Source organism: Phascolarctos cinereus, unplaced genomic scaffold (assembly GCF_003287225.1).
Source record: "Phascolarctos cinereus isolate Bilbo 61053 unplaced genomic scaffold, phaCin_HiC Scaffold_7;HRSCAF=346, whole genome shotgun sequence".
NCBI lineage: Eukaryota > Metazoa > Chordata > Mammalia > Diprotodontia > Phascolarctidae > Phascolarctos > Phascolarctos cinereus.
Genome location: NW_027556180.1, coordinates 15068199 through 15089073, shown reverse-complemented (window position 1 = coordinate 15089073; position 20875 = coordinate 15068199). Strand labels below are relative to the sequence as shown.

At 37.8% G+C, this 20875-nt stretch overlaps 1 protein-coding gene across 1 annotated transcript in view; it reads left to right on the top strand.

Moving 5' to 3' along the window:
• Positions 1-20875, top strand: part of GPR149 (G protein-coupled receptor 149) — a 91131-nt gene that overhangs the window by 11530 nt on the left and 58726 nt on the right. Inside the window, 1 exon segment of the mRNA XM_078147223.1 lies at positions 884-1356. Coding sequence (XP_078003349.1) covers positions 884-1356 — 473 coding nt within the window.

Here is a 20875-nt window from a genome sequence, read left to right as displayed (position 1 = left end):
GCCTTGGAAGGAAAAAGTCCAAGGTTCAAATCCTGTCTCTGACATATCCTGGTTGTATGACCATAACCAATTCACTTACCCTCTCAATGTTGGAAGAAATTCTGTAAGACCAAATTGCAGAACTGTTGTTGATCTGTTTTGGGAGAGTCAGTTCATTACTGAAATTCCCAGGACCAAATGAAATCATGGGTGTAGACCAGCAAAATGAAAAAAGATATATGGTAGTTGGTAAACTGAAATACAGACTGTTCCATACAGAGTCTTTGTGAAGTTTTAAGCTTTAGTAGCTTAAGGCTTTTAGAACACCCTTTATACTGATACTAAAACTTAGTCAGCTAGATGGCAGAGCAGATAGAGTTCTGGTCCTGGAATCAGGAAGAGCTGGGTTCAAAGAGCCTCAGACACTTATTAACTGTGACCCTGGGCAAGTCACTTAACTGTATATGCCTCAGTTTCCTCATCTGTAAAATGAACTGGAGAAGGAAATGGCAAACTACTTCAGTATCTTTGCCAAGAAAACCCTAAATGAGGTCACAAAGAGTCAGACGTGACTTAACAACAGCAAAACTTACATTTAAATTTTAGTTACTTTATATGTTCACGGATTAGTTTCCTTTATACTTGTGGATGACAGCAACTTTTTGTAACTGATTAGAAGGTAAGTTAATAAGGTACTTTAATTTATAATGAGTGCAAATAATGAGTCATGTGAAGCGGTCACATTATTTGAATTTGTACTACCTATTTCTGTTGGGCTAGTACTAATGATCATATATTACACAATTATAACTTCAAATAATGCAAATTAAAATGCACATGACTATGTCATTAATGAACCATTGTCTATATGAATTATATTCATTTTCCCCCTATTTCTCCTTAGCTAAAAGGAAAGGCTTTGAATTCAACTTATCATTCCAACACAGTTATGGCATTTATAAGATAGCCCAAGACAATCATTATGATGAAGATGAGGATGAAAACTCTATATCATATCATAATTTGATGGACTATGAGTGTGAAACCCTAAGAGACAAGAAGAAAGATGCCAGCAACTTCATCCATGCCATAAAAGTAGAATTCAGCACCGCAGCTTCTCAGGACAGCTCCATGATGCCAGATATCAACAAAAGCACAAACACAGTTAGCACTGAGACAAAGCAGGACTCTGACAAGAGCGTTGAGCAGGTGCTGACTGACAAAACAGGAGTATTTGTAACAGAAGATGCGAGAAACTTTGAAAAATCTTCCTTTTCGGAAGGGTCAGAAAGAAGGCTTTCCCATGAGGAGAGTCACAAACCAGAACTTTCGGACTGGGAATGGTGCAGAAGTAAATCTGAAAGGACTCCTCGTCAGGTAAAGTAGAATGTTTCCCATGAAATTAAAAGTGGGAGCCATCATATAAAGTTTCTAATAGCACTATCTTTTTTTCATGTTGAAGTTGTACCTGTTAATCTTCTCATTCATTCATTCATTCATTATTCAAATCTGAGTTTTCCTTCCCCCACACTATTGCTTTTCCTTGTTTTTTTTTTGTTCTTGAAGAATTATTTGAATTTTATCCAAATTTGTTGATGCATGTCTATTTATGTTTAATCAGGTTATTCAATTCAGGGGTTCTTTTTCTTTAATTTAAATTACAATACAAAGGCCCTTAAAGTCTAATTGTTTCAGAGAATAATTCATTGTCTGTGAGATGATGTGAGAATGCATTTTCTTTCAAGCTATTAGATTATTATAATCTGTTGTCCATTATTTTTCATATTGTTGTTTTGCTAATGAGAATTAGTTTTTACCTACATTGTAATTTTAGTCATATTCTATAATTAAAATTTTAAAACAACAAATTATATTCTCACTTAGTCTTGGGCATTTGTAATGTTATTCCCTGATTATCTTCTGCTGGAAGTAATATATTTGATTACCAAAGTGAAATTTGATGAAGTAAAGCCCTATTGAACTTAATAAGCATGTACTGAGCACCTACTATATATAGGATACTTTAGCAAGCTATGGAGATACAAAGATGAAAACAAATATTTACTTGTATCTTGGAGCTAGGAATAAAAAGGATCTAGACCCTTTATTTTACAGATAAGGACCCTGGCAGCCAAGGAGGCTAAGTGACTTATCCAAAGTTACATAGATAGCAAGTATAAGAGACAGAAAGTGAACATGTCTTCTGACCCCAGAGTCATTCAGCCAACAAACATTTATTATGTGCTTACTATGTGCCACACACTCTGCTAAGTATTTGAAATGCAAATACAAGCAAAAAGAAAAATTGTTCCTGCCTGCAAGGAGCTTACATTTTAATGGAGGGAGACAATAAATGAAAAAGAGATGAAAGGAGGGAGGAAATCGAAGTACCGAGGAAAGAGAGAATGGCAGAGAAGTCTAGTGTGCAGCCTGTTGAGAAAAGAAGGTAAAACTGGCTTGAGTGTCCTCCTTAAACGGAGGCTCTGAGGAGAATCACCCAATCAGAAGGAGAATTGAAGGGGGCTGGAGGACACTTTGAGGCGCATATTCAAGGGTGGGAGGGATCTTCCAAGATGAAGAAGTTTCTGAAGCATGGTAGATAAATATGGAGAGCAGCCAGAAGAGAAAAGAGTCAGTGTTATTTTCTCTGTATCATACTATATATGATCCCTTGCTTTTAAGAAACATGCATTTTACAATACGTAAATATGAGATCATTAGAGCAGGAAGAAGACAATGACACCTATGGTACAGTGAAAAGAACACTGGCTCTAAAGTTGAATGACCTGTGTTGAAATTCTGCTCCAGACACTATTTGTGTGACTTTGGACAAGTTATTTCACCTGGCTACCTGGTTCTCAGTTTCCTTACCTGTAAAGTGAGTAAATTGGGTGAGATAATCTCTTAGGTCCTTCCTAAATCTTGCTCTGTAGTCATACTAGCATTCCTTTTTAAGAAAAGAAGTTAAATAATAAACCCAGATAAAAAAGAAAATATCCTGCAAAAGACACCTTTGTGTTGTGAAATCATTGGAGGCTCCAGATACATAGCTCTAACTTTCCCAAAATGTATCAATGTTTAAACTGAATAATTGAAAAGTAAATTTTCACAATGAAAAATTAAAAGAAGAAAAAAACCCTTATTCCTAATTACTACTTACAAAAAAAAAGATGTGGTGCCTCAAAGGGTAAAAACTCTTACAAGCTTACCGTTATTCCCCTGTAATTTAGAATTGCAGAATCTTATGATTATCAGGATCATTAAAACTTATCATGTAAACAAGAGGTGGGGAACCTGCCGCCTCGAGGCTACATGTAGTCCTATAGGTCCTCAAGTGTGGCCTTTTGACTGAATCTAAACATCACAGAACAAATCCCCTCAATAAAAGGTTTTTTCTGTAAAACTTGGACTCAATCAAAAGGCTACACTCAAGGACCTAGAAAGCCACAGGTGGCCTCCAGACTGCAGGTTCCCTACCCCTAATCTAAACCAATGCAAGGCAATACAGTCCAAAGCGGCGAAGTAAAATGTCCGAACTCATCTAGGAAATAAATGACACAATCAGAATAATAACGCATGTCTTTTAACTGCCCCTCCAGGATTCTTTCTACTCCAACAATTTTCAAAAAGGTTTTTTAAATTCTGTCCATCTAAAAATTATTAATCAATAATAGCGTCCAAAATGAGACAACTTAGGAAGATGACCGATGTACACAAAAATGTTTTTTGAGAAACAGAATATTCTATGTAAAGTGAAACGATTAGTTGTTCTATTTTTCTTGTTTGCTTAGATTAAACATTTAGGAAATAAATTATCCAAAAATAGCATGACTAATGGCTCTCTTTTTTCTTTTTGAGTCATGATAATAAATTAGTGGCCCCAGAAAACCGCAATGTAGCTACGGCATATTTTCACATCAAAATTTTGCTGTATGAAATTTATGAGCAGAGAGGAATGTGCACACACAAATCTTTTTAAATATAAAAAAATGCTTAAACTGAGCAGATGTCTTAGAGAGTAAACTCTCGAAAAATCCTGATCTCCTGCAAGGATGTCCTCAAAGGATATCTAAGTCCCTCTGAAAGTTACCCTATTCAGTGTGTCAGCCTGCTTGCTTGTTTTTTGTCCTGTGATAGGCAGAGTGTTCTGAAAGTGACTTTTTTTTGGCCAGAAAGTATAGTTTTAAAGGAAAGTAACAGAAATCCAGAGAAAGTATGTTATTAATTTTCAGGTGACAGGAAGGTACATATTTATAGAAATTTGTTAGATTTAAAAATGTGATTATTTTTTAAAATCTTAAATAATATATTGATTGATCTGACCTTCCCTTATTTTATAAAACCCTTTGTTATCTTAAGATTAGTGTTATGCACTCCCCTCCCCCCCAAAAAAAATAGTATTGGTATTCCAATATAATTAGGCAGTTTTGTCTGACCAAAGAGATTTTAGCTTTCTTCCTTATAATTTAATTTTTAAGGGATGTATTTCACTCAAAGGTGTTGAAGAATAAAAAAAATTGACTTTTTTTTTACATAAAGGAAATAGTGACTTAAGAAGAATTTTATGTTCATGCCCTTCCATGGAGTGTTTCCTTCACTCTTATCTCTTCCTTCTCCCTGCCTCTCACAAAAAAATCCCAGCAAAGTAATTGGCAGGCTCATTCAATGACACCTGTAGGGCTTGTTGTAATGTGGCAGCCGTTGCAGTAATTGTGTTCATTTTCTAGCTCTTTCTTCAAAAACAGCTAATTCTCTCCCCTTCCTCTGCAACTGTCCTTTCAAAAGGTTTGTGGTTAAGATTTCATGAGCTTGCATGTTGATCAATTTCTGTTCTATTCTACTGATATGGTTAGGGAGTTATGTCAAGTAGGGAGATAGGGGAAATTAAGGTAGAATAGTAAAAGTAATGTAACTCCTAAGATTTGAGAATAAAATCTTTACTACTAAAAAAAAAGAGTTTAAGGAGCCAATAAAAATGGTAGTAGAATATGTTTATAAGGTTGTGTTTTGACATTAGCGTTGCATCTCCTGAAAGTCACTGGCTATTCATTAGGCTCCCTCTGGTGTATTGGCATTTCAATGGATTTGGTCTCCTCTCAGAAGTGGTTAAGGTCTGAGGTGGCCCTTTGCCAAGTTTCTGAAGTGCGAACTCAGCAAGCTGTTGCCATGGCCCTGAAGCTCTTTGGTCACCAAGATTAAGGGGAGGGTGATTACAGTGGCTTTATGGTTTGTGGTGGTGAATTCCAAAAAGTCCTTGGTACTGCTGTTCATGAAGAAAGAGAACTGGATATATGAGATAACTTGGTGAATGGGAGAATTATTCCAAAGTAACCACAGAGCATCTCAGATATTGAAGGGATGTTAGAGGCCATTTAGTCCAGCATTCACCTAAAAGGAATGTCCTCTACAACACCCACCACCAGTCATTCAGTCCCTTTACTACAAGACCTCTAAGGAAGGGCAGAAGCCACCACATTTGCAGGTAGCTCCTTCTACCTCAGGACACCTCTACTTGGGAGTAAGCTTTTCCTTTAGTCAAGGCTAAACTTGCCTCTGCAACTTCTGTCCATTGGCACTGTGATATGGTAGAAGGAACTCCGGATTTGGGTCCAAGTACCAGGATTCAAAGGCTAGCAATATAAGCTCAGTGACCTTGGGCAATTCACCTCTTCAGGCTAGATTTTCCTCATTTGTAAAATGGTGGTAGACTAGATAATCATTGCCCTTTTCAAATATAAATCTGTGATTCTATATACATATCTGATACAATATAAATTTATGAATCTGCCCTTTGGGGCTAAGCAGTGCCATCCTCATTTCAGTTCTACAAGACAGCTCTTCAAATACTTGAAGATAGTTATCCAAATTCCCCCTATGGCTTCTCCTCTCCTAAACCATTCCTCTTATAACAAGAACTCAAGGCCCTCCATTATCCTCATTGCCTTCCTTTGGCTACTCTTCATCTGATCAGTGTCCTCCCCAAAATACGGCACTCAGAGCTGAACACAGTCCTCCAGATAAAGAGACACTGGTACTTTCTTCTAGAATTTTCTACTCTTGAGCTCCCATATGCCCAATTAGCTCATCAACTTAATTTTCTTTCCAAAGTACAAATGGGTGGTTCTGAAAAAAAAAGACATTAGAACTATGCTGCTTGGTCCCACTCAGAAAGACACTCATCTTCCTATAGAATCTAAATCTTAGAAATAGGCAACTTCCTTGCTATACCTTGGGCATAAAGATAGGCAGCTGATGGCAACAGCCTTCCTAGAGCATGTGACCCAGCCAGAAGAAAGGATTGTACTTGGATTTTGCCTCATAAACTCAATAATATGAGGGGTGGGGACATTCAGCAGGAACTAATTTTAAAGTGACCTTTAACTAAAATTTCAGGTCCTCTGCAAGTTGTACCAGCTGAGCCTCAGGTAAGTGGCATTTTTATTATTTTGTGATATTTTAATAAGCTGTCCATGGAGTATTTCTCAGGCCAAAGGCTTACAAAAATTACTTGCTAGTGGTATTCAATGATAGGCATTTTTTTCATCTAATCTGAGTTTCTTTCCTCTAAAAAAATTATCATAGGGGGATGTGGAGATAAGAATTAGATTTTGGTAAGTCAGACCCTGTAGGAGATGTACATTATTTTAAAGAATATGGTGAAATTAGTTCTTTTTAGACTGAGTCTTATAAAACTGAGGCAAGTGAACCACTGGGCAAAGGAATAAACAATTCAGGCGTATATCCCCCTAATGCAAAAAAAAAAAAGAAAACAACACCCAATCCCCTTAAATAAAAAGCTGATACTGTATTAAAAGTAATTTAGACCAAAGATGCTGCAGTTTCTTGAACTGGAATAATAACAACTATTTTAACTTGGTTTTTAAGTGGCCAAAATGAAAAAGTCCATTTATCACTTTATATTGTTATGCTCGATTCAATTCAATAAGCATTGATTGAGTGCCTATGCCATGGAATACAAGAAGATGATGAAATATTAAGGGGAAATGGAATGTTCTCTGCTCTCAAGGTACTTCACAGTCTATCAAGAGGATATGACATAGATAGAGATAAACAACTACACACATTAAGTGATTTTGGTGGAGGTGGGACATTAGCAACTGGGGAGAGTCAGATGGGAAGTGACACTGAAGTTGAACTATGATGGAAATCCCCCTATGAGGGATTTCAAAGAGCAAAGGTGATGAGGAATACCACGAATGAGGGGCAGCCTGTATAAAAGCAAGAGGGTAAGAGGTGAAATGTCACATATGAAGAACAGCACACAGGCCAATTCTTCTGGAATATAGAATACAGGAGAGAAGGGAAATATGAGGTAAGTCTAGAAAGATCACTTGGAATCATATTGTGAAGGGCTTTGGATGCCAACCAGGGGAGTTTGCATTTTTTCCTGAAGGCACCAAATCACCTCTGGATGATAAAGTTAGAATTGCAGTGGAAGAATATCAGTTCAATAGTCATTTGGAAGATGATAGATAATAGCTAAAGAGCTGGAAGGAATCTCATGAACCAAATAATCCCAGTCTCTCACTTTAAAGATGAGTAAATTGAGGGAGGTACAGTGGCTTTTCCAAGGTCACACAAAGTACTACCAGAGACTGGATTTTAACCCACATCCTCTGGCTCCAGAGTCAGTATCTTTCCACTATAACATCCAACATCTTGCAACAGGGAACAAATTGCTAAATTGTCAACAATGGGCTGTATGCGTCATTGGAATTTTCTACAACAATGCACCTGGAAAGGCTGATTCTCTACATACTGCCCAGAGAGGAGACATTACTTGAAGGGTCTTTCAAGTGACTCAAAATCTGTACTTCACTACCTGACTTTCATGCCCCATTTAGATAGATAGATTGGAATTATACTTCACACTTAACCTGTAATATCCATGTTTATCCTCAAAGTAATTAAAGACGTAGACATTAATACCCTAGGGATTTCTTCCTCAACTAATTAGGTTTCTGAGTGTGACTGGGTAGCCCTTGCATCACTTACTGTAATGAAGCACAATCCACTTGTCGAATTGCTCACTTTCAAAAAACACCAAGGAATAGCTTGGATTTGAAGCCTTGTTCTGACAGCCAAATTCATTTTGTTCACTAAGGACTGTCTCCATGTTAGCATCAATATTATGAAAGGAAGCTTGTGTCTTCTCACAATCTTAAGAAAAAGAACTTTTGAGATTAGAGAGGTGGTTTAGTGGATAAAGGCTGGACCCGGATTTAGGAACATCTGAGTTAAAATCCTGCCTCAAAAACTTAGTAGCTGAGTGAGACCAGACAAGTCACATAATTCCGCTGTGCCTCCATTTCATCATTTGTAAAATAAGAGAATTGGAATTAGTGACCGCCAAGGTCTCTTCCAGCTCTAAATTTATTAACCGAATCCAGCAAGCTCTTGCTCTCCTACATTCAATGAATTTATTAGACAAAAATTGCATGAAAACAAAAACGATATCTATTAGTGATCATTGGATGGCATGTATTTCAGTGGCTATAGGTGGTGCTTCTACATTGTATACCTATAGAAATTTGATAATTTCTACTTCTCTTTGAAATCCAGAACTGCAGAAGTCATTAAACTCAGACCATCTATAAACAAGAATTTCTTTTACATTTTGTATAAGAATTCATCATCTAGTTTCACTTGAAGAACTCTAATGAGCTCCCATGGCAACCCAATCTAGTTTTAAATACCTCTCATTTTAGGAAGTTTCCTCATCCCTTTACATCAAGCCCTAAATTTGCCTCTTTTGTGACTTCCACCTATTTCTCTGAGTTTTTCCTTCTAGGTCCAAGAAGAATAAATTCAATTTCTCACCCACCTAACAGACCAGCTGACTTAAATAAAGTCATTATGTCCTGTCTAAGTCTTTTTTTAGGGTAAACACCCCCATTTATTTCAACCAATTCTCACGTAGCACAATCTAGAAGTCTTTAACCGTCTTGAATTTCCTCTTCTGGGTGCTCTCAAATGATTGGCTAAAATCTAGGTAAATTTCATTTGACACTCCTCTGCTCTACAGATCCTATTACCCTGTTAAAAAAAGGAAATAAGGTTTGTGTAGCATGACATATTCTTGATGAAACCATGCTGTCTTTGACATCATTTTTTTCAAGATATTCACTTGCCCTCTTGATAATAATATGTTTTAGAATTTTGCCTGACAGTGAAAAGCTCATTAATCTCTAGTTTACAAACTCTATTTCTTTCCCATTTTGGAAAATCAGGATATTTGTTCTCCTTCAGTCCTATATCCTCTGAACAGTTCTCCACCATCTTTCAGACAGCATTGCCTGAAGCTCAGCAACCAATTTTGATACTGAGGAAACCCAGAGGTACTTTTCCTAAATTGTCTGAAGAAGTGAGGGTCAGAAAATGCATCTCTAAAAAGCCTAGTGGTCAATATGTCATCTAGACTATTAATGATAAATTTATGCATTATAATATAGTTTGGGACAGAAAATAAGTGATCCAACATTGCTGATGTACATTAATTTGAAAAATGAAAAAAGTAATTACCTTACTGGCTATGGAGTATGCTAAGATGTACTGTGTAGGGGATGGGGTAGGTGTGGGTATGTGTGTGGGGAGGGTGGATGGGAGTGTGGATGTGTGCTGCTGCTGGATGACAAAGAAGAGGTCTCTAATGGTACTTCCATTTCTTTTGAGTTATAGTATTTGCTCCAAGAATTTTTTTTTCTAAAAAAATAACCTCCACTCCTCAGAAATTATTATTTGGTCTGGAAATGGCCTTTGACAGACAGGCCATGACTTCTCATAGTATTTTGATTGACTCCTGGGAGTACATAAAGTGATAGGTTGAACCAAACATCCTTAGACATTCTCCAGCACTTGGTATTTCCAAATGAAAGAAAAAAATTCAAAGAAATTACTAGGAATATGACCTTGGGCAAGTCACTTAACCTATTAGTACCTCAATTTCCTCATCATGATTAAGGGGTTAATTGGACTGGATGACTTTAAAGTTCTCTTCTAGCTCTAAACCCATGATCTTATGCTTCTTTAATGTCAAAGAAACAATCAACCAATCAACAAACAGCAAACACCATTAACAACAAGTATTTCTCAATCATCTACTGTGTACCAGGCACTATCCTAGGTAGTAGGGATACACATATAGAGAATGAAACAATTCCAACTTACACTCTTGTGGAAGAGACAGCAATACACATAAAGAATATACCACATAACTATAAAGTTAATAAAGCAGTTTTGGAGGGAGGGAACTGGCAGTTGGGGGGAGGGAGAATCATGAGTGGCATCATGCAGATGCTGCCTTAGATGCATATTAAAGGAAGAGAGAGACTCTATAAAGCAGAGGCAAAAATGGAGTGCTTTCCAGGCATCTGAGACAGTCATTGCAAATGTAAGAGATATAAAGGTACTAAATGAGGAACATAGAGAAGGCCAGCTAAGTGTGAGAGGGTACATAATGACCCTTTTGAAAAGATGGATTGGGATCAGGTTGTGAAGGGATTTAAAAATTAGAGAAGTTTACGGTTTATCTTAGAGACAACAGGAAATCACCACAGTTGTTTCGTTAGGGGAATCATATGGAATATCTGTGCTTAAGAAAACTTATTTTGCAGCAGTGTGTAAGATGGGCAAAAGTCAGAGAGATCAGTTGGGATTCTGTTGCAGTAATCCCCTAGGAGATAGTTGATGGAGACCGGAACTTCGATGATAGTTGTATGTGTGGAGAAAAGGGTTTGGATGTTGGAAATGTTGTCAAGGAAGAAACAGCAGTCTTTGGCAATTGATAAGAGAAATGGGTTGAGGGAGAATGGAGAGTCCAGGATAATGCCAGGATTGAGCCACTGAAAGGATTATGGTTGCCTTTGAAAGAAATAGGCAAGTTTGGGAGAAGAAAGAATTTAGGAGGGAAGACAGAGTTCGGTTTTACATATGTTGAATGAAAAATGTCTCTGTGACATCCAATTAAAATATTCAATAGGCAATTGTTGAGCAAGAAGTGTAGCTTAGGGGAAAGACTGGGACTGGATAGAGAGATCTGAAAATCATCTTTCACATCACTTAAAGTTGTTAAGACAATATACATAAGCATGAAACTGCTAGAGAACAAATATTAAAAAATAAGCAAACATCAGATAGATGGCATAAATCCTATACATAAGATAAGTGCTAAGGGAAGAGATACAAGAGTGAACAGTATAGAGTTGAATTGGCTAAGAAAACCTTTTTGGAAGAGTTGAGTTTGGACTAAAGGAATTAATGTAAACAAAAGCAGCTTTGTATTTAAAAAATGTTTTTAATTACTCATCTGTGCAACTTTTTTATTTAATTAGTGAATCTAAAATAGCATTGTAAGAAGTGATAATTATAACAATAATTGCCAGCAGTGCCTCCACTGAGGCAAAAAAAAAGTGAAAATGTTCTTTATTAAAGAAGTTATTTTCTACCTTCTTTGATCTGCATGGGAGTGTCTGGCCCCCTGACACACCACCACCAACTGAATTCTTCTGCTCACCCTGGTATTAGGGGAAGATCATTCTGGATCCCTCTTTAAAAGGACAGGCTATGGTTTGCAAACCATTCCTGGTAACCCAGTGTGTGGTGGCTTTTCTGTTCCATAAAAGGAGAAAGGAGAGGAGAGAATGTGATATGTCTAAATAAATGAACTTAAAAGCTATGGACTTATTTTGAGTGATCAATCAGCAATTATTAATCACTTGCTATATTCCAGTACTCAGTCAGCCAATTGTATATTTATTAAGTACCAACTATGTGCTAGGTACTGGTGATACAAAGACAAAAATGGAACAGTCCCTGCCCTTGAGGGGTTTACAGTTCTACTGGGGAAATAACAAACAGGGGAGGTGGTGGCCAGGGAGAGGGTCTTTTTCCACCCAGGCAGGCATGGGACTTATGGATGGAGCTATCAACAAATAAATTTTTACGCCCTTTGGTTATTTTTTAAAATTTCCTTCAATTAAGAGGTAAAGTTGTTGAGAAGGGCTGTTGTGTCCTGACTACTGTAGAACCATTCACATTATGGCTCTGTAACTTCATCTAAATTAAGAATGTAATGCCCGGCTCAGAATATCTTTGTTTTTATAATCACCCCCAGATCAAGAATGAACAAATATGACTCTACTTCCTTTAAAGTACTCAATTTGTTTGGCTGATGTAGTTGGGGCTACTTCTAAGAAATCCATGATGTGTTCATTGATTTTACACTAAGACAATATTTAAACTTGAACACTTCAATAGGGCTGGGAGTTCATCAAGGTTGTTTCTCTGTCAAGTGGTGTAGATGATAACCTATGGGCACTTTCTCATGCTGTGGGACTCTGGTCTGGCTTGGAGGAGTGGACAGAGGGGGTGAACATGGAGTCAAGAAAACCTACGCAGTAAAATCCCACCTCAGAAACTTGCTAGCTATATGACTCTGGGTCATCTAATTTCTCTGGGCCTTAGAGTCCTCATTTATAAAATTAGGGGACTGAACCCAATGACCTCTATGATCCCTTAGATCTCTAAGTCTGTGATCCAATGATTTCATTCCTAAAGCCTTCCATATCTAGATGTCCTCATATTGTGGTGGTATAGGTACAACACGCAGGCTTTCCATCAATGATCCCTCATTCTCAGCATATGAAGAGGCCAACTCATTTTCCAGTTATAAATCTCTGTGGTCAAGTGTTACTTCTGGTGATATGGTAGAGTCCACTTATGCTGAATATGTGCCTTTCCATCCCCTTCGATCACACTGTGATCAGCAACTTTAATCTTTTAGAGGTTGTGGCATTCCATAACATTCACTAAGTCGCATGGAATTTCTGGAAGAATATTGATGTTTAAAAGATGGGCTTTTGTTTCAGATAGAAGCTTGAAGTCATTAAAAGCACTAATAATTTCCTAAATGCTTTTCAGTCGTGTTCTCTTCTATTCAATTCTGGACCCAACTGATTGTCTATCTGAACTTCTTATATATGTGCTCTTGTAATAATACAATAAACTTGCTCTCCAAGTGTACATATGGTAATCTAGAAAACTTAAATTTTATTTTTCAAATTGGCAAACATTTATTTCTTTGTTCTCCTATCTCCTCCCCATCACTGTTGAGAAGCAAAACAAAACAAAAACAAAACCTTCGTTACAAGTATGCATAGCCAAGCAAAACAAGTTTCCACATAGGCCATGTCCAAAAACGTTATATTCCTTTCTATATATTGAGTCCTTCACCTCTCTGTCAACACATGGGCACCATGGTTCACTCTTCTTTGGTCTTCTGCAATCATGGTTGGCAGCAGCCATTTTTAATCCATTTAAATTTTCCCATACAAATTGTTAGGCTGATCTCTGATTTATCGTGAAGGAGGCTCTACAAGATTCAGGGGCTTACCACCCCAAAATGGGATCACCAGGAGAGCTTAATCATCTATAAGATTTCACTTCATCCCTCTTCAAGGCACAAGTGAACATCTTTGGTCTGTTTTATGCCTTATTTGATGTTAATAACCAAAGGATCAGTGATTGCAGTTGTTAAGATATGACATGTATGAGAGATCTCTCATTTGTAGAGAGGCTTTGAGGCTGTATTTTGTGCTCTAAGGGCTTTTGTTGTATCAAACAGTGGTGGTTTCTTGTATGGTCTGTACCTTTCAGTAACATGTCTCCCTGTGAAGCTGGAGTCGCTATATTATGGGGAACATAGGCAAAAGCCTTCCAGGTCAATAATCCTCCTACTTTATTTACCTCTTTCAACTCCCTTCTCATTCCCTACATCACTTATCTCAATTCTTTTGTCTCTTCTTCACTTATCATGTAATTCTGTGTACTATAACTGCCAAAATTGGTGTCTTATTATTTCAGCCAGCTATTAGCTTCATAAGGACAGGGGTCACAGCGTACATACACTTTGCATGTACACCAGCACTTAACAAAGTGCTCTGAACACTGGGTTTTGATGTTTAATTAAATGCGAAAGGGGCAGCTAGGTGAGATTGCACATAGAGTCAGGATCTGAGTTCAAATTCAGTCAGACATTTACAAGCTGTGTGACTCTGAGCAAACCATTTTAATTTCTGTTTGTCTAGATTTTCTCCCCACAAAATGGGGGTAATAATAGAATCTATCTTCCATTGTTGTTGTGAAGATTGAATAAGATAATATTTGTAGAACGTCTTGCAAACCTTAAAGCACTTTATAAATGCAGACTATTATCTATTATTTAATGAATGAGTCAATGAATTAATGTATAATTTAATAGGTTGGAGATCCCATGTCCCAGATTGATTCATGATTATTTTCTTAAAAATGTAATGTCAGTTTGTTATTTCTTTCTTAGGGATAGATTTTAGAGGATTGCATCTTATTTCTATAATTGAAATAATTTGTTCTGGGGTTTGTAAGCCTAGGGCTTTCCAAGCCTTTTCTTCTATCCTACTGCAGAATAACAAAATGTAAACCACAGAATCCATAATCATAGACTGTCAGAGCTATATTTCTTAAACACTTTCTGAGACATCATTATCAGCCATGAAGTCCAAAATCAGCACTTCTCAAACTAATTTGGCAACAAAACACTTTAGCACTTGAAATATATTGGCAGAACCTGTAGATTCTAGTCTAGGCTAGGGACAATCATACCAAGAAAAGTTAGAAAAGGAAAATTTTGCAATAAGAGAATATTCTCATGCAGGTCATGTCAAGGCAAGAATCATTTATTAAGCACCTACTATGTGTCAGGCACAGTGCTACGCTTTAGAGCTAAAAAAGAAAGGCCAAAAAAAACCATTCCCTGCCCTTAAGGAGCTCACAGTCTAATTGGGATGAGAACATGCAAACAACTAGATACAAACAATAATGTGTACAGGATAAATCAAACATAATCGCAGAAGGAAGGCTCTAACATTAAGAGGAATCCAAAAAAGCATCTTGTAGAAGGTGGAATTTTAGCTGAAGTAGAAATGAATCCAGAAAAAAAAACAAGGGAAGGAGATGAGAAAGCATAAGAGGCATGGAGGATAGCCAGAGAAAATGCCCAGAGTCTGGAGATGCATTTTCTCCTGTGAGGAGCAGCAAAGAAGCCAATATCACAGAATTGATGAACATGCGGTAGCAAGGGGAAGAAGGATGTGAGATGTTAGAGGACTAGGAAGATGGAAAGGGACCAGGATTTGAAAAGCTTCAAAGAAGATTTTACATTGGTTATATTTATACCCCAATTTTGGAGTTAATAGAGATTCAATTCAGTTTACTGAATAGGGGGATAAGATGGTCAGATCTCACCTTTGGGAAGCTCAATTTGACAGCTTAATGGAGGGTGAACTGGAGGGACTTGAGGTAGAGAGGACAACTAACAAGCTATTGAAATAGCCCACTCATGAGGTGATGAGAGCCTACATCAGAATAGTGGTGGTATCAGAAGAAAAATGCAACGTACTACACACACACACGCACATATTATGGACATGTACATAAAATACATATTATGTGGATGTAAAAGGAACTGGCATTGATCTTTTCTCCCATATTTAACTATTTCAATAACTATTATCCATGTTACGTAGACCCTTCAGCCTCCAGAGAAAAAAGTTTGGGACATAATGCTCTAAATATTTTCAATCACAATAAATAATACTTTCTGAAAGTCTGTGGAAAGAGATTTGGATTTGGAAGTCAGAGAACCTGGTTTTAAGCCTTGTTTCCCCTTTTTTATAAGCTGCATAACATTATTAGGTGGAGCATTTTTTCACTGGGTGTCCCTCATGCCCATAATATTCTCCCTCTTCACTTCTGCCTGCTGGCTTCTTTCAAGACTCAGGTCAAATTTCAATGGACCTTTCTCCATCCTTCTCTCCCTCTAGAGCCTTTCCTCCCATTTATCCTGTATCTATCTTACACATAGTGTCCAAGTAGGGCTTGGTCTGGCATCAGAGTAATTTGGGGTTAAGGCTGGTTTTTAAGAGAAAAACAAAACAAAAAAAATGAAAAAAGTTTCAAAGATTAAAATTTACAATCCCTTTAGGCAGAACACCAGCAGAAAAGAGTGTGATAACCTATGTAGAGAGTGAAGAAAGAAAAGAAAGAAAGGAAGAAAGAAAGAAAGAAAGAAAGAAAGAAAGAAAGAAAGAAAGAAAGAAAGAAAGAAAGAAAGAAAGAAAGAAAGAAAGAAAGGAAGGAAGGAAGGAAAGAAGGAAGGAAGGAAGGAAGGAAGGAAGGAAGGAAGGAAGGAAGGAAGGAAGGAAGGAAGGAAGGAAGGAAGGAAGGAAGGAAGGAAAATATGATTCCCAACTGGAAGTTTGGTCCCTAGTGGACAGCTCCTTCTCTACTCACAGAGGTTACTGTTTGTTCTTCCTTCTCAAAGAGGACTATGACAGTAGGGAGGTGATGTTTGGGCCCTGATTGGTTCAGAATGAATGTAAATAACAATTGTTTCTATTTAGGTCAGAAACCCTGAAGGTCTTCCCCTCCAAGACCTATTTTTTTAAAAGAGGCCATTATTTGCCTGATTTTTATTAAGCCTTAATCACTGGATGGGCACTGCCTCAGTCAAACTCAGTCCTGTTAAAGACCTTAGCTTGAAAAAGCCAAGGTCCCCTACTGCATCCTGGGCCATCTCCAGTTGTCCTGATCCATATCTGGCCACTGGACCCAGATAGCTTCAGAAGAAAAGTGAGGCTGGTAACTTTGCACAGCCCTCCCTCCCTCCATTTCATCCAATTCACCCGCATGTCATGGCATCACCTCCATGACATCATGGTCCTCTTTGAGAACAAAGGACAAAGAGCAGCAGCATGTTGCACACATATAGCTCTTTGTTTGTTGCACTCCCCATTAGAATGTGAATTCTTTGAGGGCAGTGACCATGGTTTTGCTTTTCTTTGCATCCCCAGAACTGAGCACAGTGCCTGGCACACAGGATAAAACTTGATAAGTGTTTATTGAAATTCACTTAAAGACTTGTCTTCTCTGGACCTTGTTTCTTCATTAAGGTCTTTCACAGCTTTCTACTGATTAAATATTAATCCAGAGAGTTGCTGTTTATAGAGTTATTTAAAGTCTGCAGAGTACTTTGCTCAGATTCTCTATTTTGACCCTCAGAAGCCTGTGAGGATATTATAAGTATCATTGATGCAGATAAGCAAACCGAGTAAATAAAGTTAAGAGATTTGTTGAGAGACACACATTAATAAGCGTCTCATGCAGGATTCAAAAACAGAGATTCCCAACTCCTTGATGATGAGCTCCATCTACAGAACCAACTAGGCTAACCGAAGTGGGGTAGAACTTTCAGAAGAGCTAGTCCATCCTACATTGTCGGGATGGATATTATTCCTATCATTTCATTGCTGTCCTTATTTTACAGATGAGAAAATGGAGACTTAGGAAAAAGTCTAAGGTCATACAGCAAAAGTAGGCCCATGAACTGTGATCTGTCTGTTTGCAAGATCTAATGTTCTTCCCAGGCCCCCAGGCTGCTTTGTTACTGACTTCCAACTTCCAAACACAAGGCCCTTTCAATGGCATCTTAGAAGGCTATTCTTATGTTTCTAATTGTTCTTTGTACTTAAAGCCTGATCCTGACTCACAGGCTATTTGGTCCAAAGGTCTCTTCTCTTCTTCTCCTTAGGACAGAGAGACATTGCCAACCTATCCCCTTCCTAGAGAAAGAGGAAAAAGGAAAGGGGGAAGGGAGAGGCAGAGGATGCAAGCATAGCTCAGCTGAAGGAAGAGCAGTGCATTTAAGAAAAGATTCCTAACAATAAGAGAGGATTCTCTGAGGCTTCTTCTTCACGTATCCTGTCACTTGTCTCTAAACTCTGTTGCAGAAGAGGAATCCCAGAAATGTTTTCAGTAATGGCACCATCATTTAAATCAAGGGAGAGTCTTCAAAAACAAAACTTCTTTGGGTATATATTCTGTTATACTTACGATCGTGGGATTTAGATCTGGAAAGAACATCTAGTCCAAGAGCTAAACTCACTTTGCAGATGACAAACTGAGGCCACAAGAAACAAAGTGACTAGCAGAAGGTCACACAGGTAATAATGAGTAGCAGAGAGTAGATTTGATCCCATAATAGAATAAAAATGAAATGCTCTTTTCCTCCACAGTTTTTTAAAAAAATAAAGATCAGTCTCCTTCTTTTGGAATAAATGTAATCTTCAATTCCATAAGATGACTGACAAAACCAAAAAGCCGCACCTTAGAGATGGTGAGTATCAGTAGTATATGGCAAAACATGGATTGTTCCAGTTTTACCTTTGCAGTCCCAGAACTTAGCATAATTTCCACATAGAGTAGACACTAAAATGTTTATTAAATAAATGAATGGGGGCAGCTAGGCGGCACAATGGATAGAGCACCAGCCCTGGATTCAGGAGGACCTAAGTTCAAATCTGGCCTCAGATACATAACACTTACTAGCTGTGTGACCCTGGGCAAGTCACTTAACCCCATTGCCTAACTTAAAAAAACCAAAAAACAAATAAATGAATGAGTGGAGTTATGATTTTAAAAATTTGGGGCTTTATGGATGTAGGCTCAAATTTAAACCTCTATACCTCTGAGTTTTGTCACCATTTAGGCTAAAGTTTTGAGAATTTTTGACAACGTGGTGAAAGATTCAATGAAAATAATGATTGGTTTATATATTTAAGTGGTGTGTGTGTGTGTGTGTGTGTGCGTGTGTGTGTGTGTGTGTGTGTGTGTGTGTGACATTTGGAATAGTGAAATTACTAACATTTATGAGAAGGTAATTCAAGACAGTAGAATTTTTTGTTTGTTTCTAAGTGGATTTTAGTAGATAACTATCTCTATGGAGAAATTTTACAAGGAAAAAAAGCATGGTAGCAAAAACACATCCCTACATCATTTTCTCAAGAAGTTACAAATAGGGACAGCTAGATGATGCAGTGAATTGAGCACCTGCCCTGAAGTCAGGAGGATCTGAGTTCACATTTGACCTTAAACACTTGACACTTACTAGCTGTTGATCCTGGGCAAGTCAATTAACTCCAATTGCCTTACCTAAATAAACAAGTCACAAGTAACCTTTAGCCTCCTCAAATTTCGAAATTTTCCCCAAATAATTCTTTCTAAATTCCATAACCCTGATAAAGTTATTCCTTTACTTTGTCATTTGTTGGAAAAAAATTATACAGTATCAACCAAAAAAAGTTTATGAAGTATATGCCGTGTTCCAGGAAGTAAGAATAAAATATCAACATGAAACAGTATCTGCCCTCAAGGAGCTTGCTATCTTTTGAAGGAAAAAAATGTACAGGCATATAAGTCAATATAAAAAGACATGGTAAATGCAAAGTAATATCTGCTAGCACTAGAGCCTGCTGGGGGGGGGGGGAGTCAAGAAAGGCCTCATCAGGACGTAAGAATTAAGATGAACGTTGAAGGGACCTAGTAGACATTCTAAGACTTAGAGGTAATGAGGTACTGCATTTCAGGCATTAGTAACAACGTGTGCAGAATCACTAAAGTGAAACACAGAATGTTTTGAGTGAGCAGTAGCAAGTTGGAAAACGTATCCAATTTGACGGATCAGGGCAGAGTATGTAGAAGGGAATGATGTTTGCTAAGTCTGGAGAGGCAGGCTGGACTTTTCCTATAACAAAGAATCTAAAATTGGGAAGTGGTAGAAAGTGGCTAAACAAATTCTGTCATTCTATGAAAACAATATTGCATCATGAGAAATAAGTAATAGGAAGGATTCAGAGAAACTTGGGTACGTATATATGTGCTGCTAGAGAGTAAAATTGAGCAGGCATGATCAAATTAGTAGGGTGATCACTTCAATGTAAATGAAGATAACTTCGAAAGAGGTCAGAATTCTGATGGCAATGGTAATCATGACTTCAAGGAGTGTTGACGAAGCGGGCCTCCTATCTCTTGACAGAGAAGTTGTAGACAAAAGTTGGAGGATGAGAAATATATCTTCATATGTGGTGATTGTATTTTGCTTTCCTACACTAATTTATTACACTAAAAGGCTTCAGTTTGTGGTGGGAAATAGAAAAGAAGATGGAATGTGAGCCAATGGATCATGGTAGAAATGGGGTGAGAGATGGAGACGGACAGACAGACAAAGAAAGAAACAGAGACAGATAGAGGTGGGAGGAGGGAAGCAGAAAGGGGGAGAGAGACAGACAGACAGACAGAGACAGATAGACAGAGACAGAGAGACAGAGGGAGGGAGAGAGGAGAGAGAAGAAAAAGAGGGAGGGAAAGAAAGAGGGTGGAAGGAAAGGAAGGAGAGGAGAGAAAGGAAGAAAGAAAAGAGGACACCAATTAGTCAATAAATACACAAAAGAAAGCAAAACTAAGTTTAAAAAGAAGAGTGAATTGGGGAGAGTGATCATGAGTTCTAATTTGGGCATGTTAATTTCAAGTGTCTATGAGACATCCAATGAGAAATGTCTTAAAGGCACTTGATGATATGGGACTGGAGCTCAAGAGAGAAAGTAGCTCTGGAAGTCATCTTCTTAGAGACCCTAACAGAACCTATGGGAAATTATTAAATCAACAATAGAGGGCACATAGAGAATAGAAAAGGGACTAGGGCATAACTTTGGGGCACAGTTGCAGTTAGAGGGCATGATTCAGCAAAAGAGACTGAGAAAGAAAAGCTAGACAGGTAGGAGGAGAGGCAAGAGAACTAATCCAGATGATGGTTAACAGTGTCAAATGCTGCAGAAAGCTTAAGAAGGATAAGAATTGAGAAAAAGCAATCAGATATGGAAATTAAGAGACCGCTGGTAACTTGGCCCTGTAGAAGTGATGTGAAAACATACCTTTCTTCCAGAGAGGGGAAAAGGAATGGTAGGAGGAGTGAATAGGAAGAGGATAAAATGAGAGGAGAGAGAAA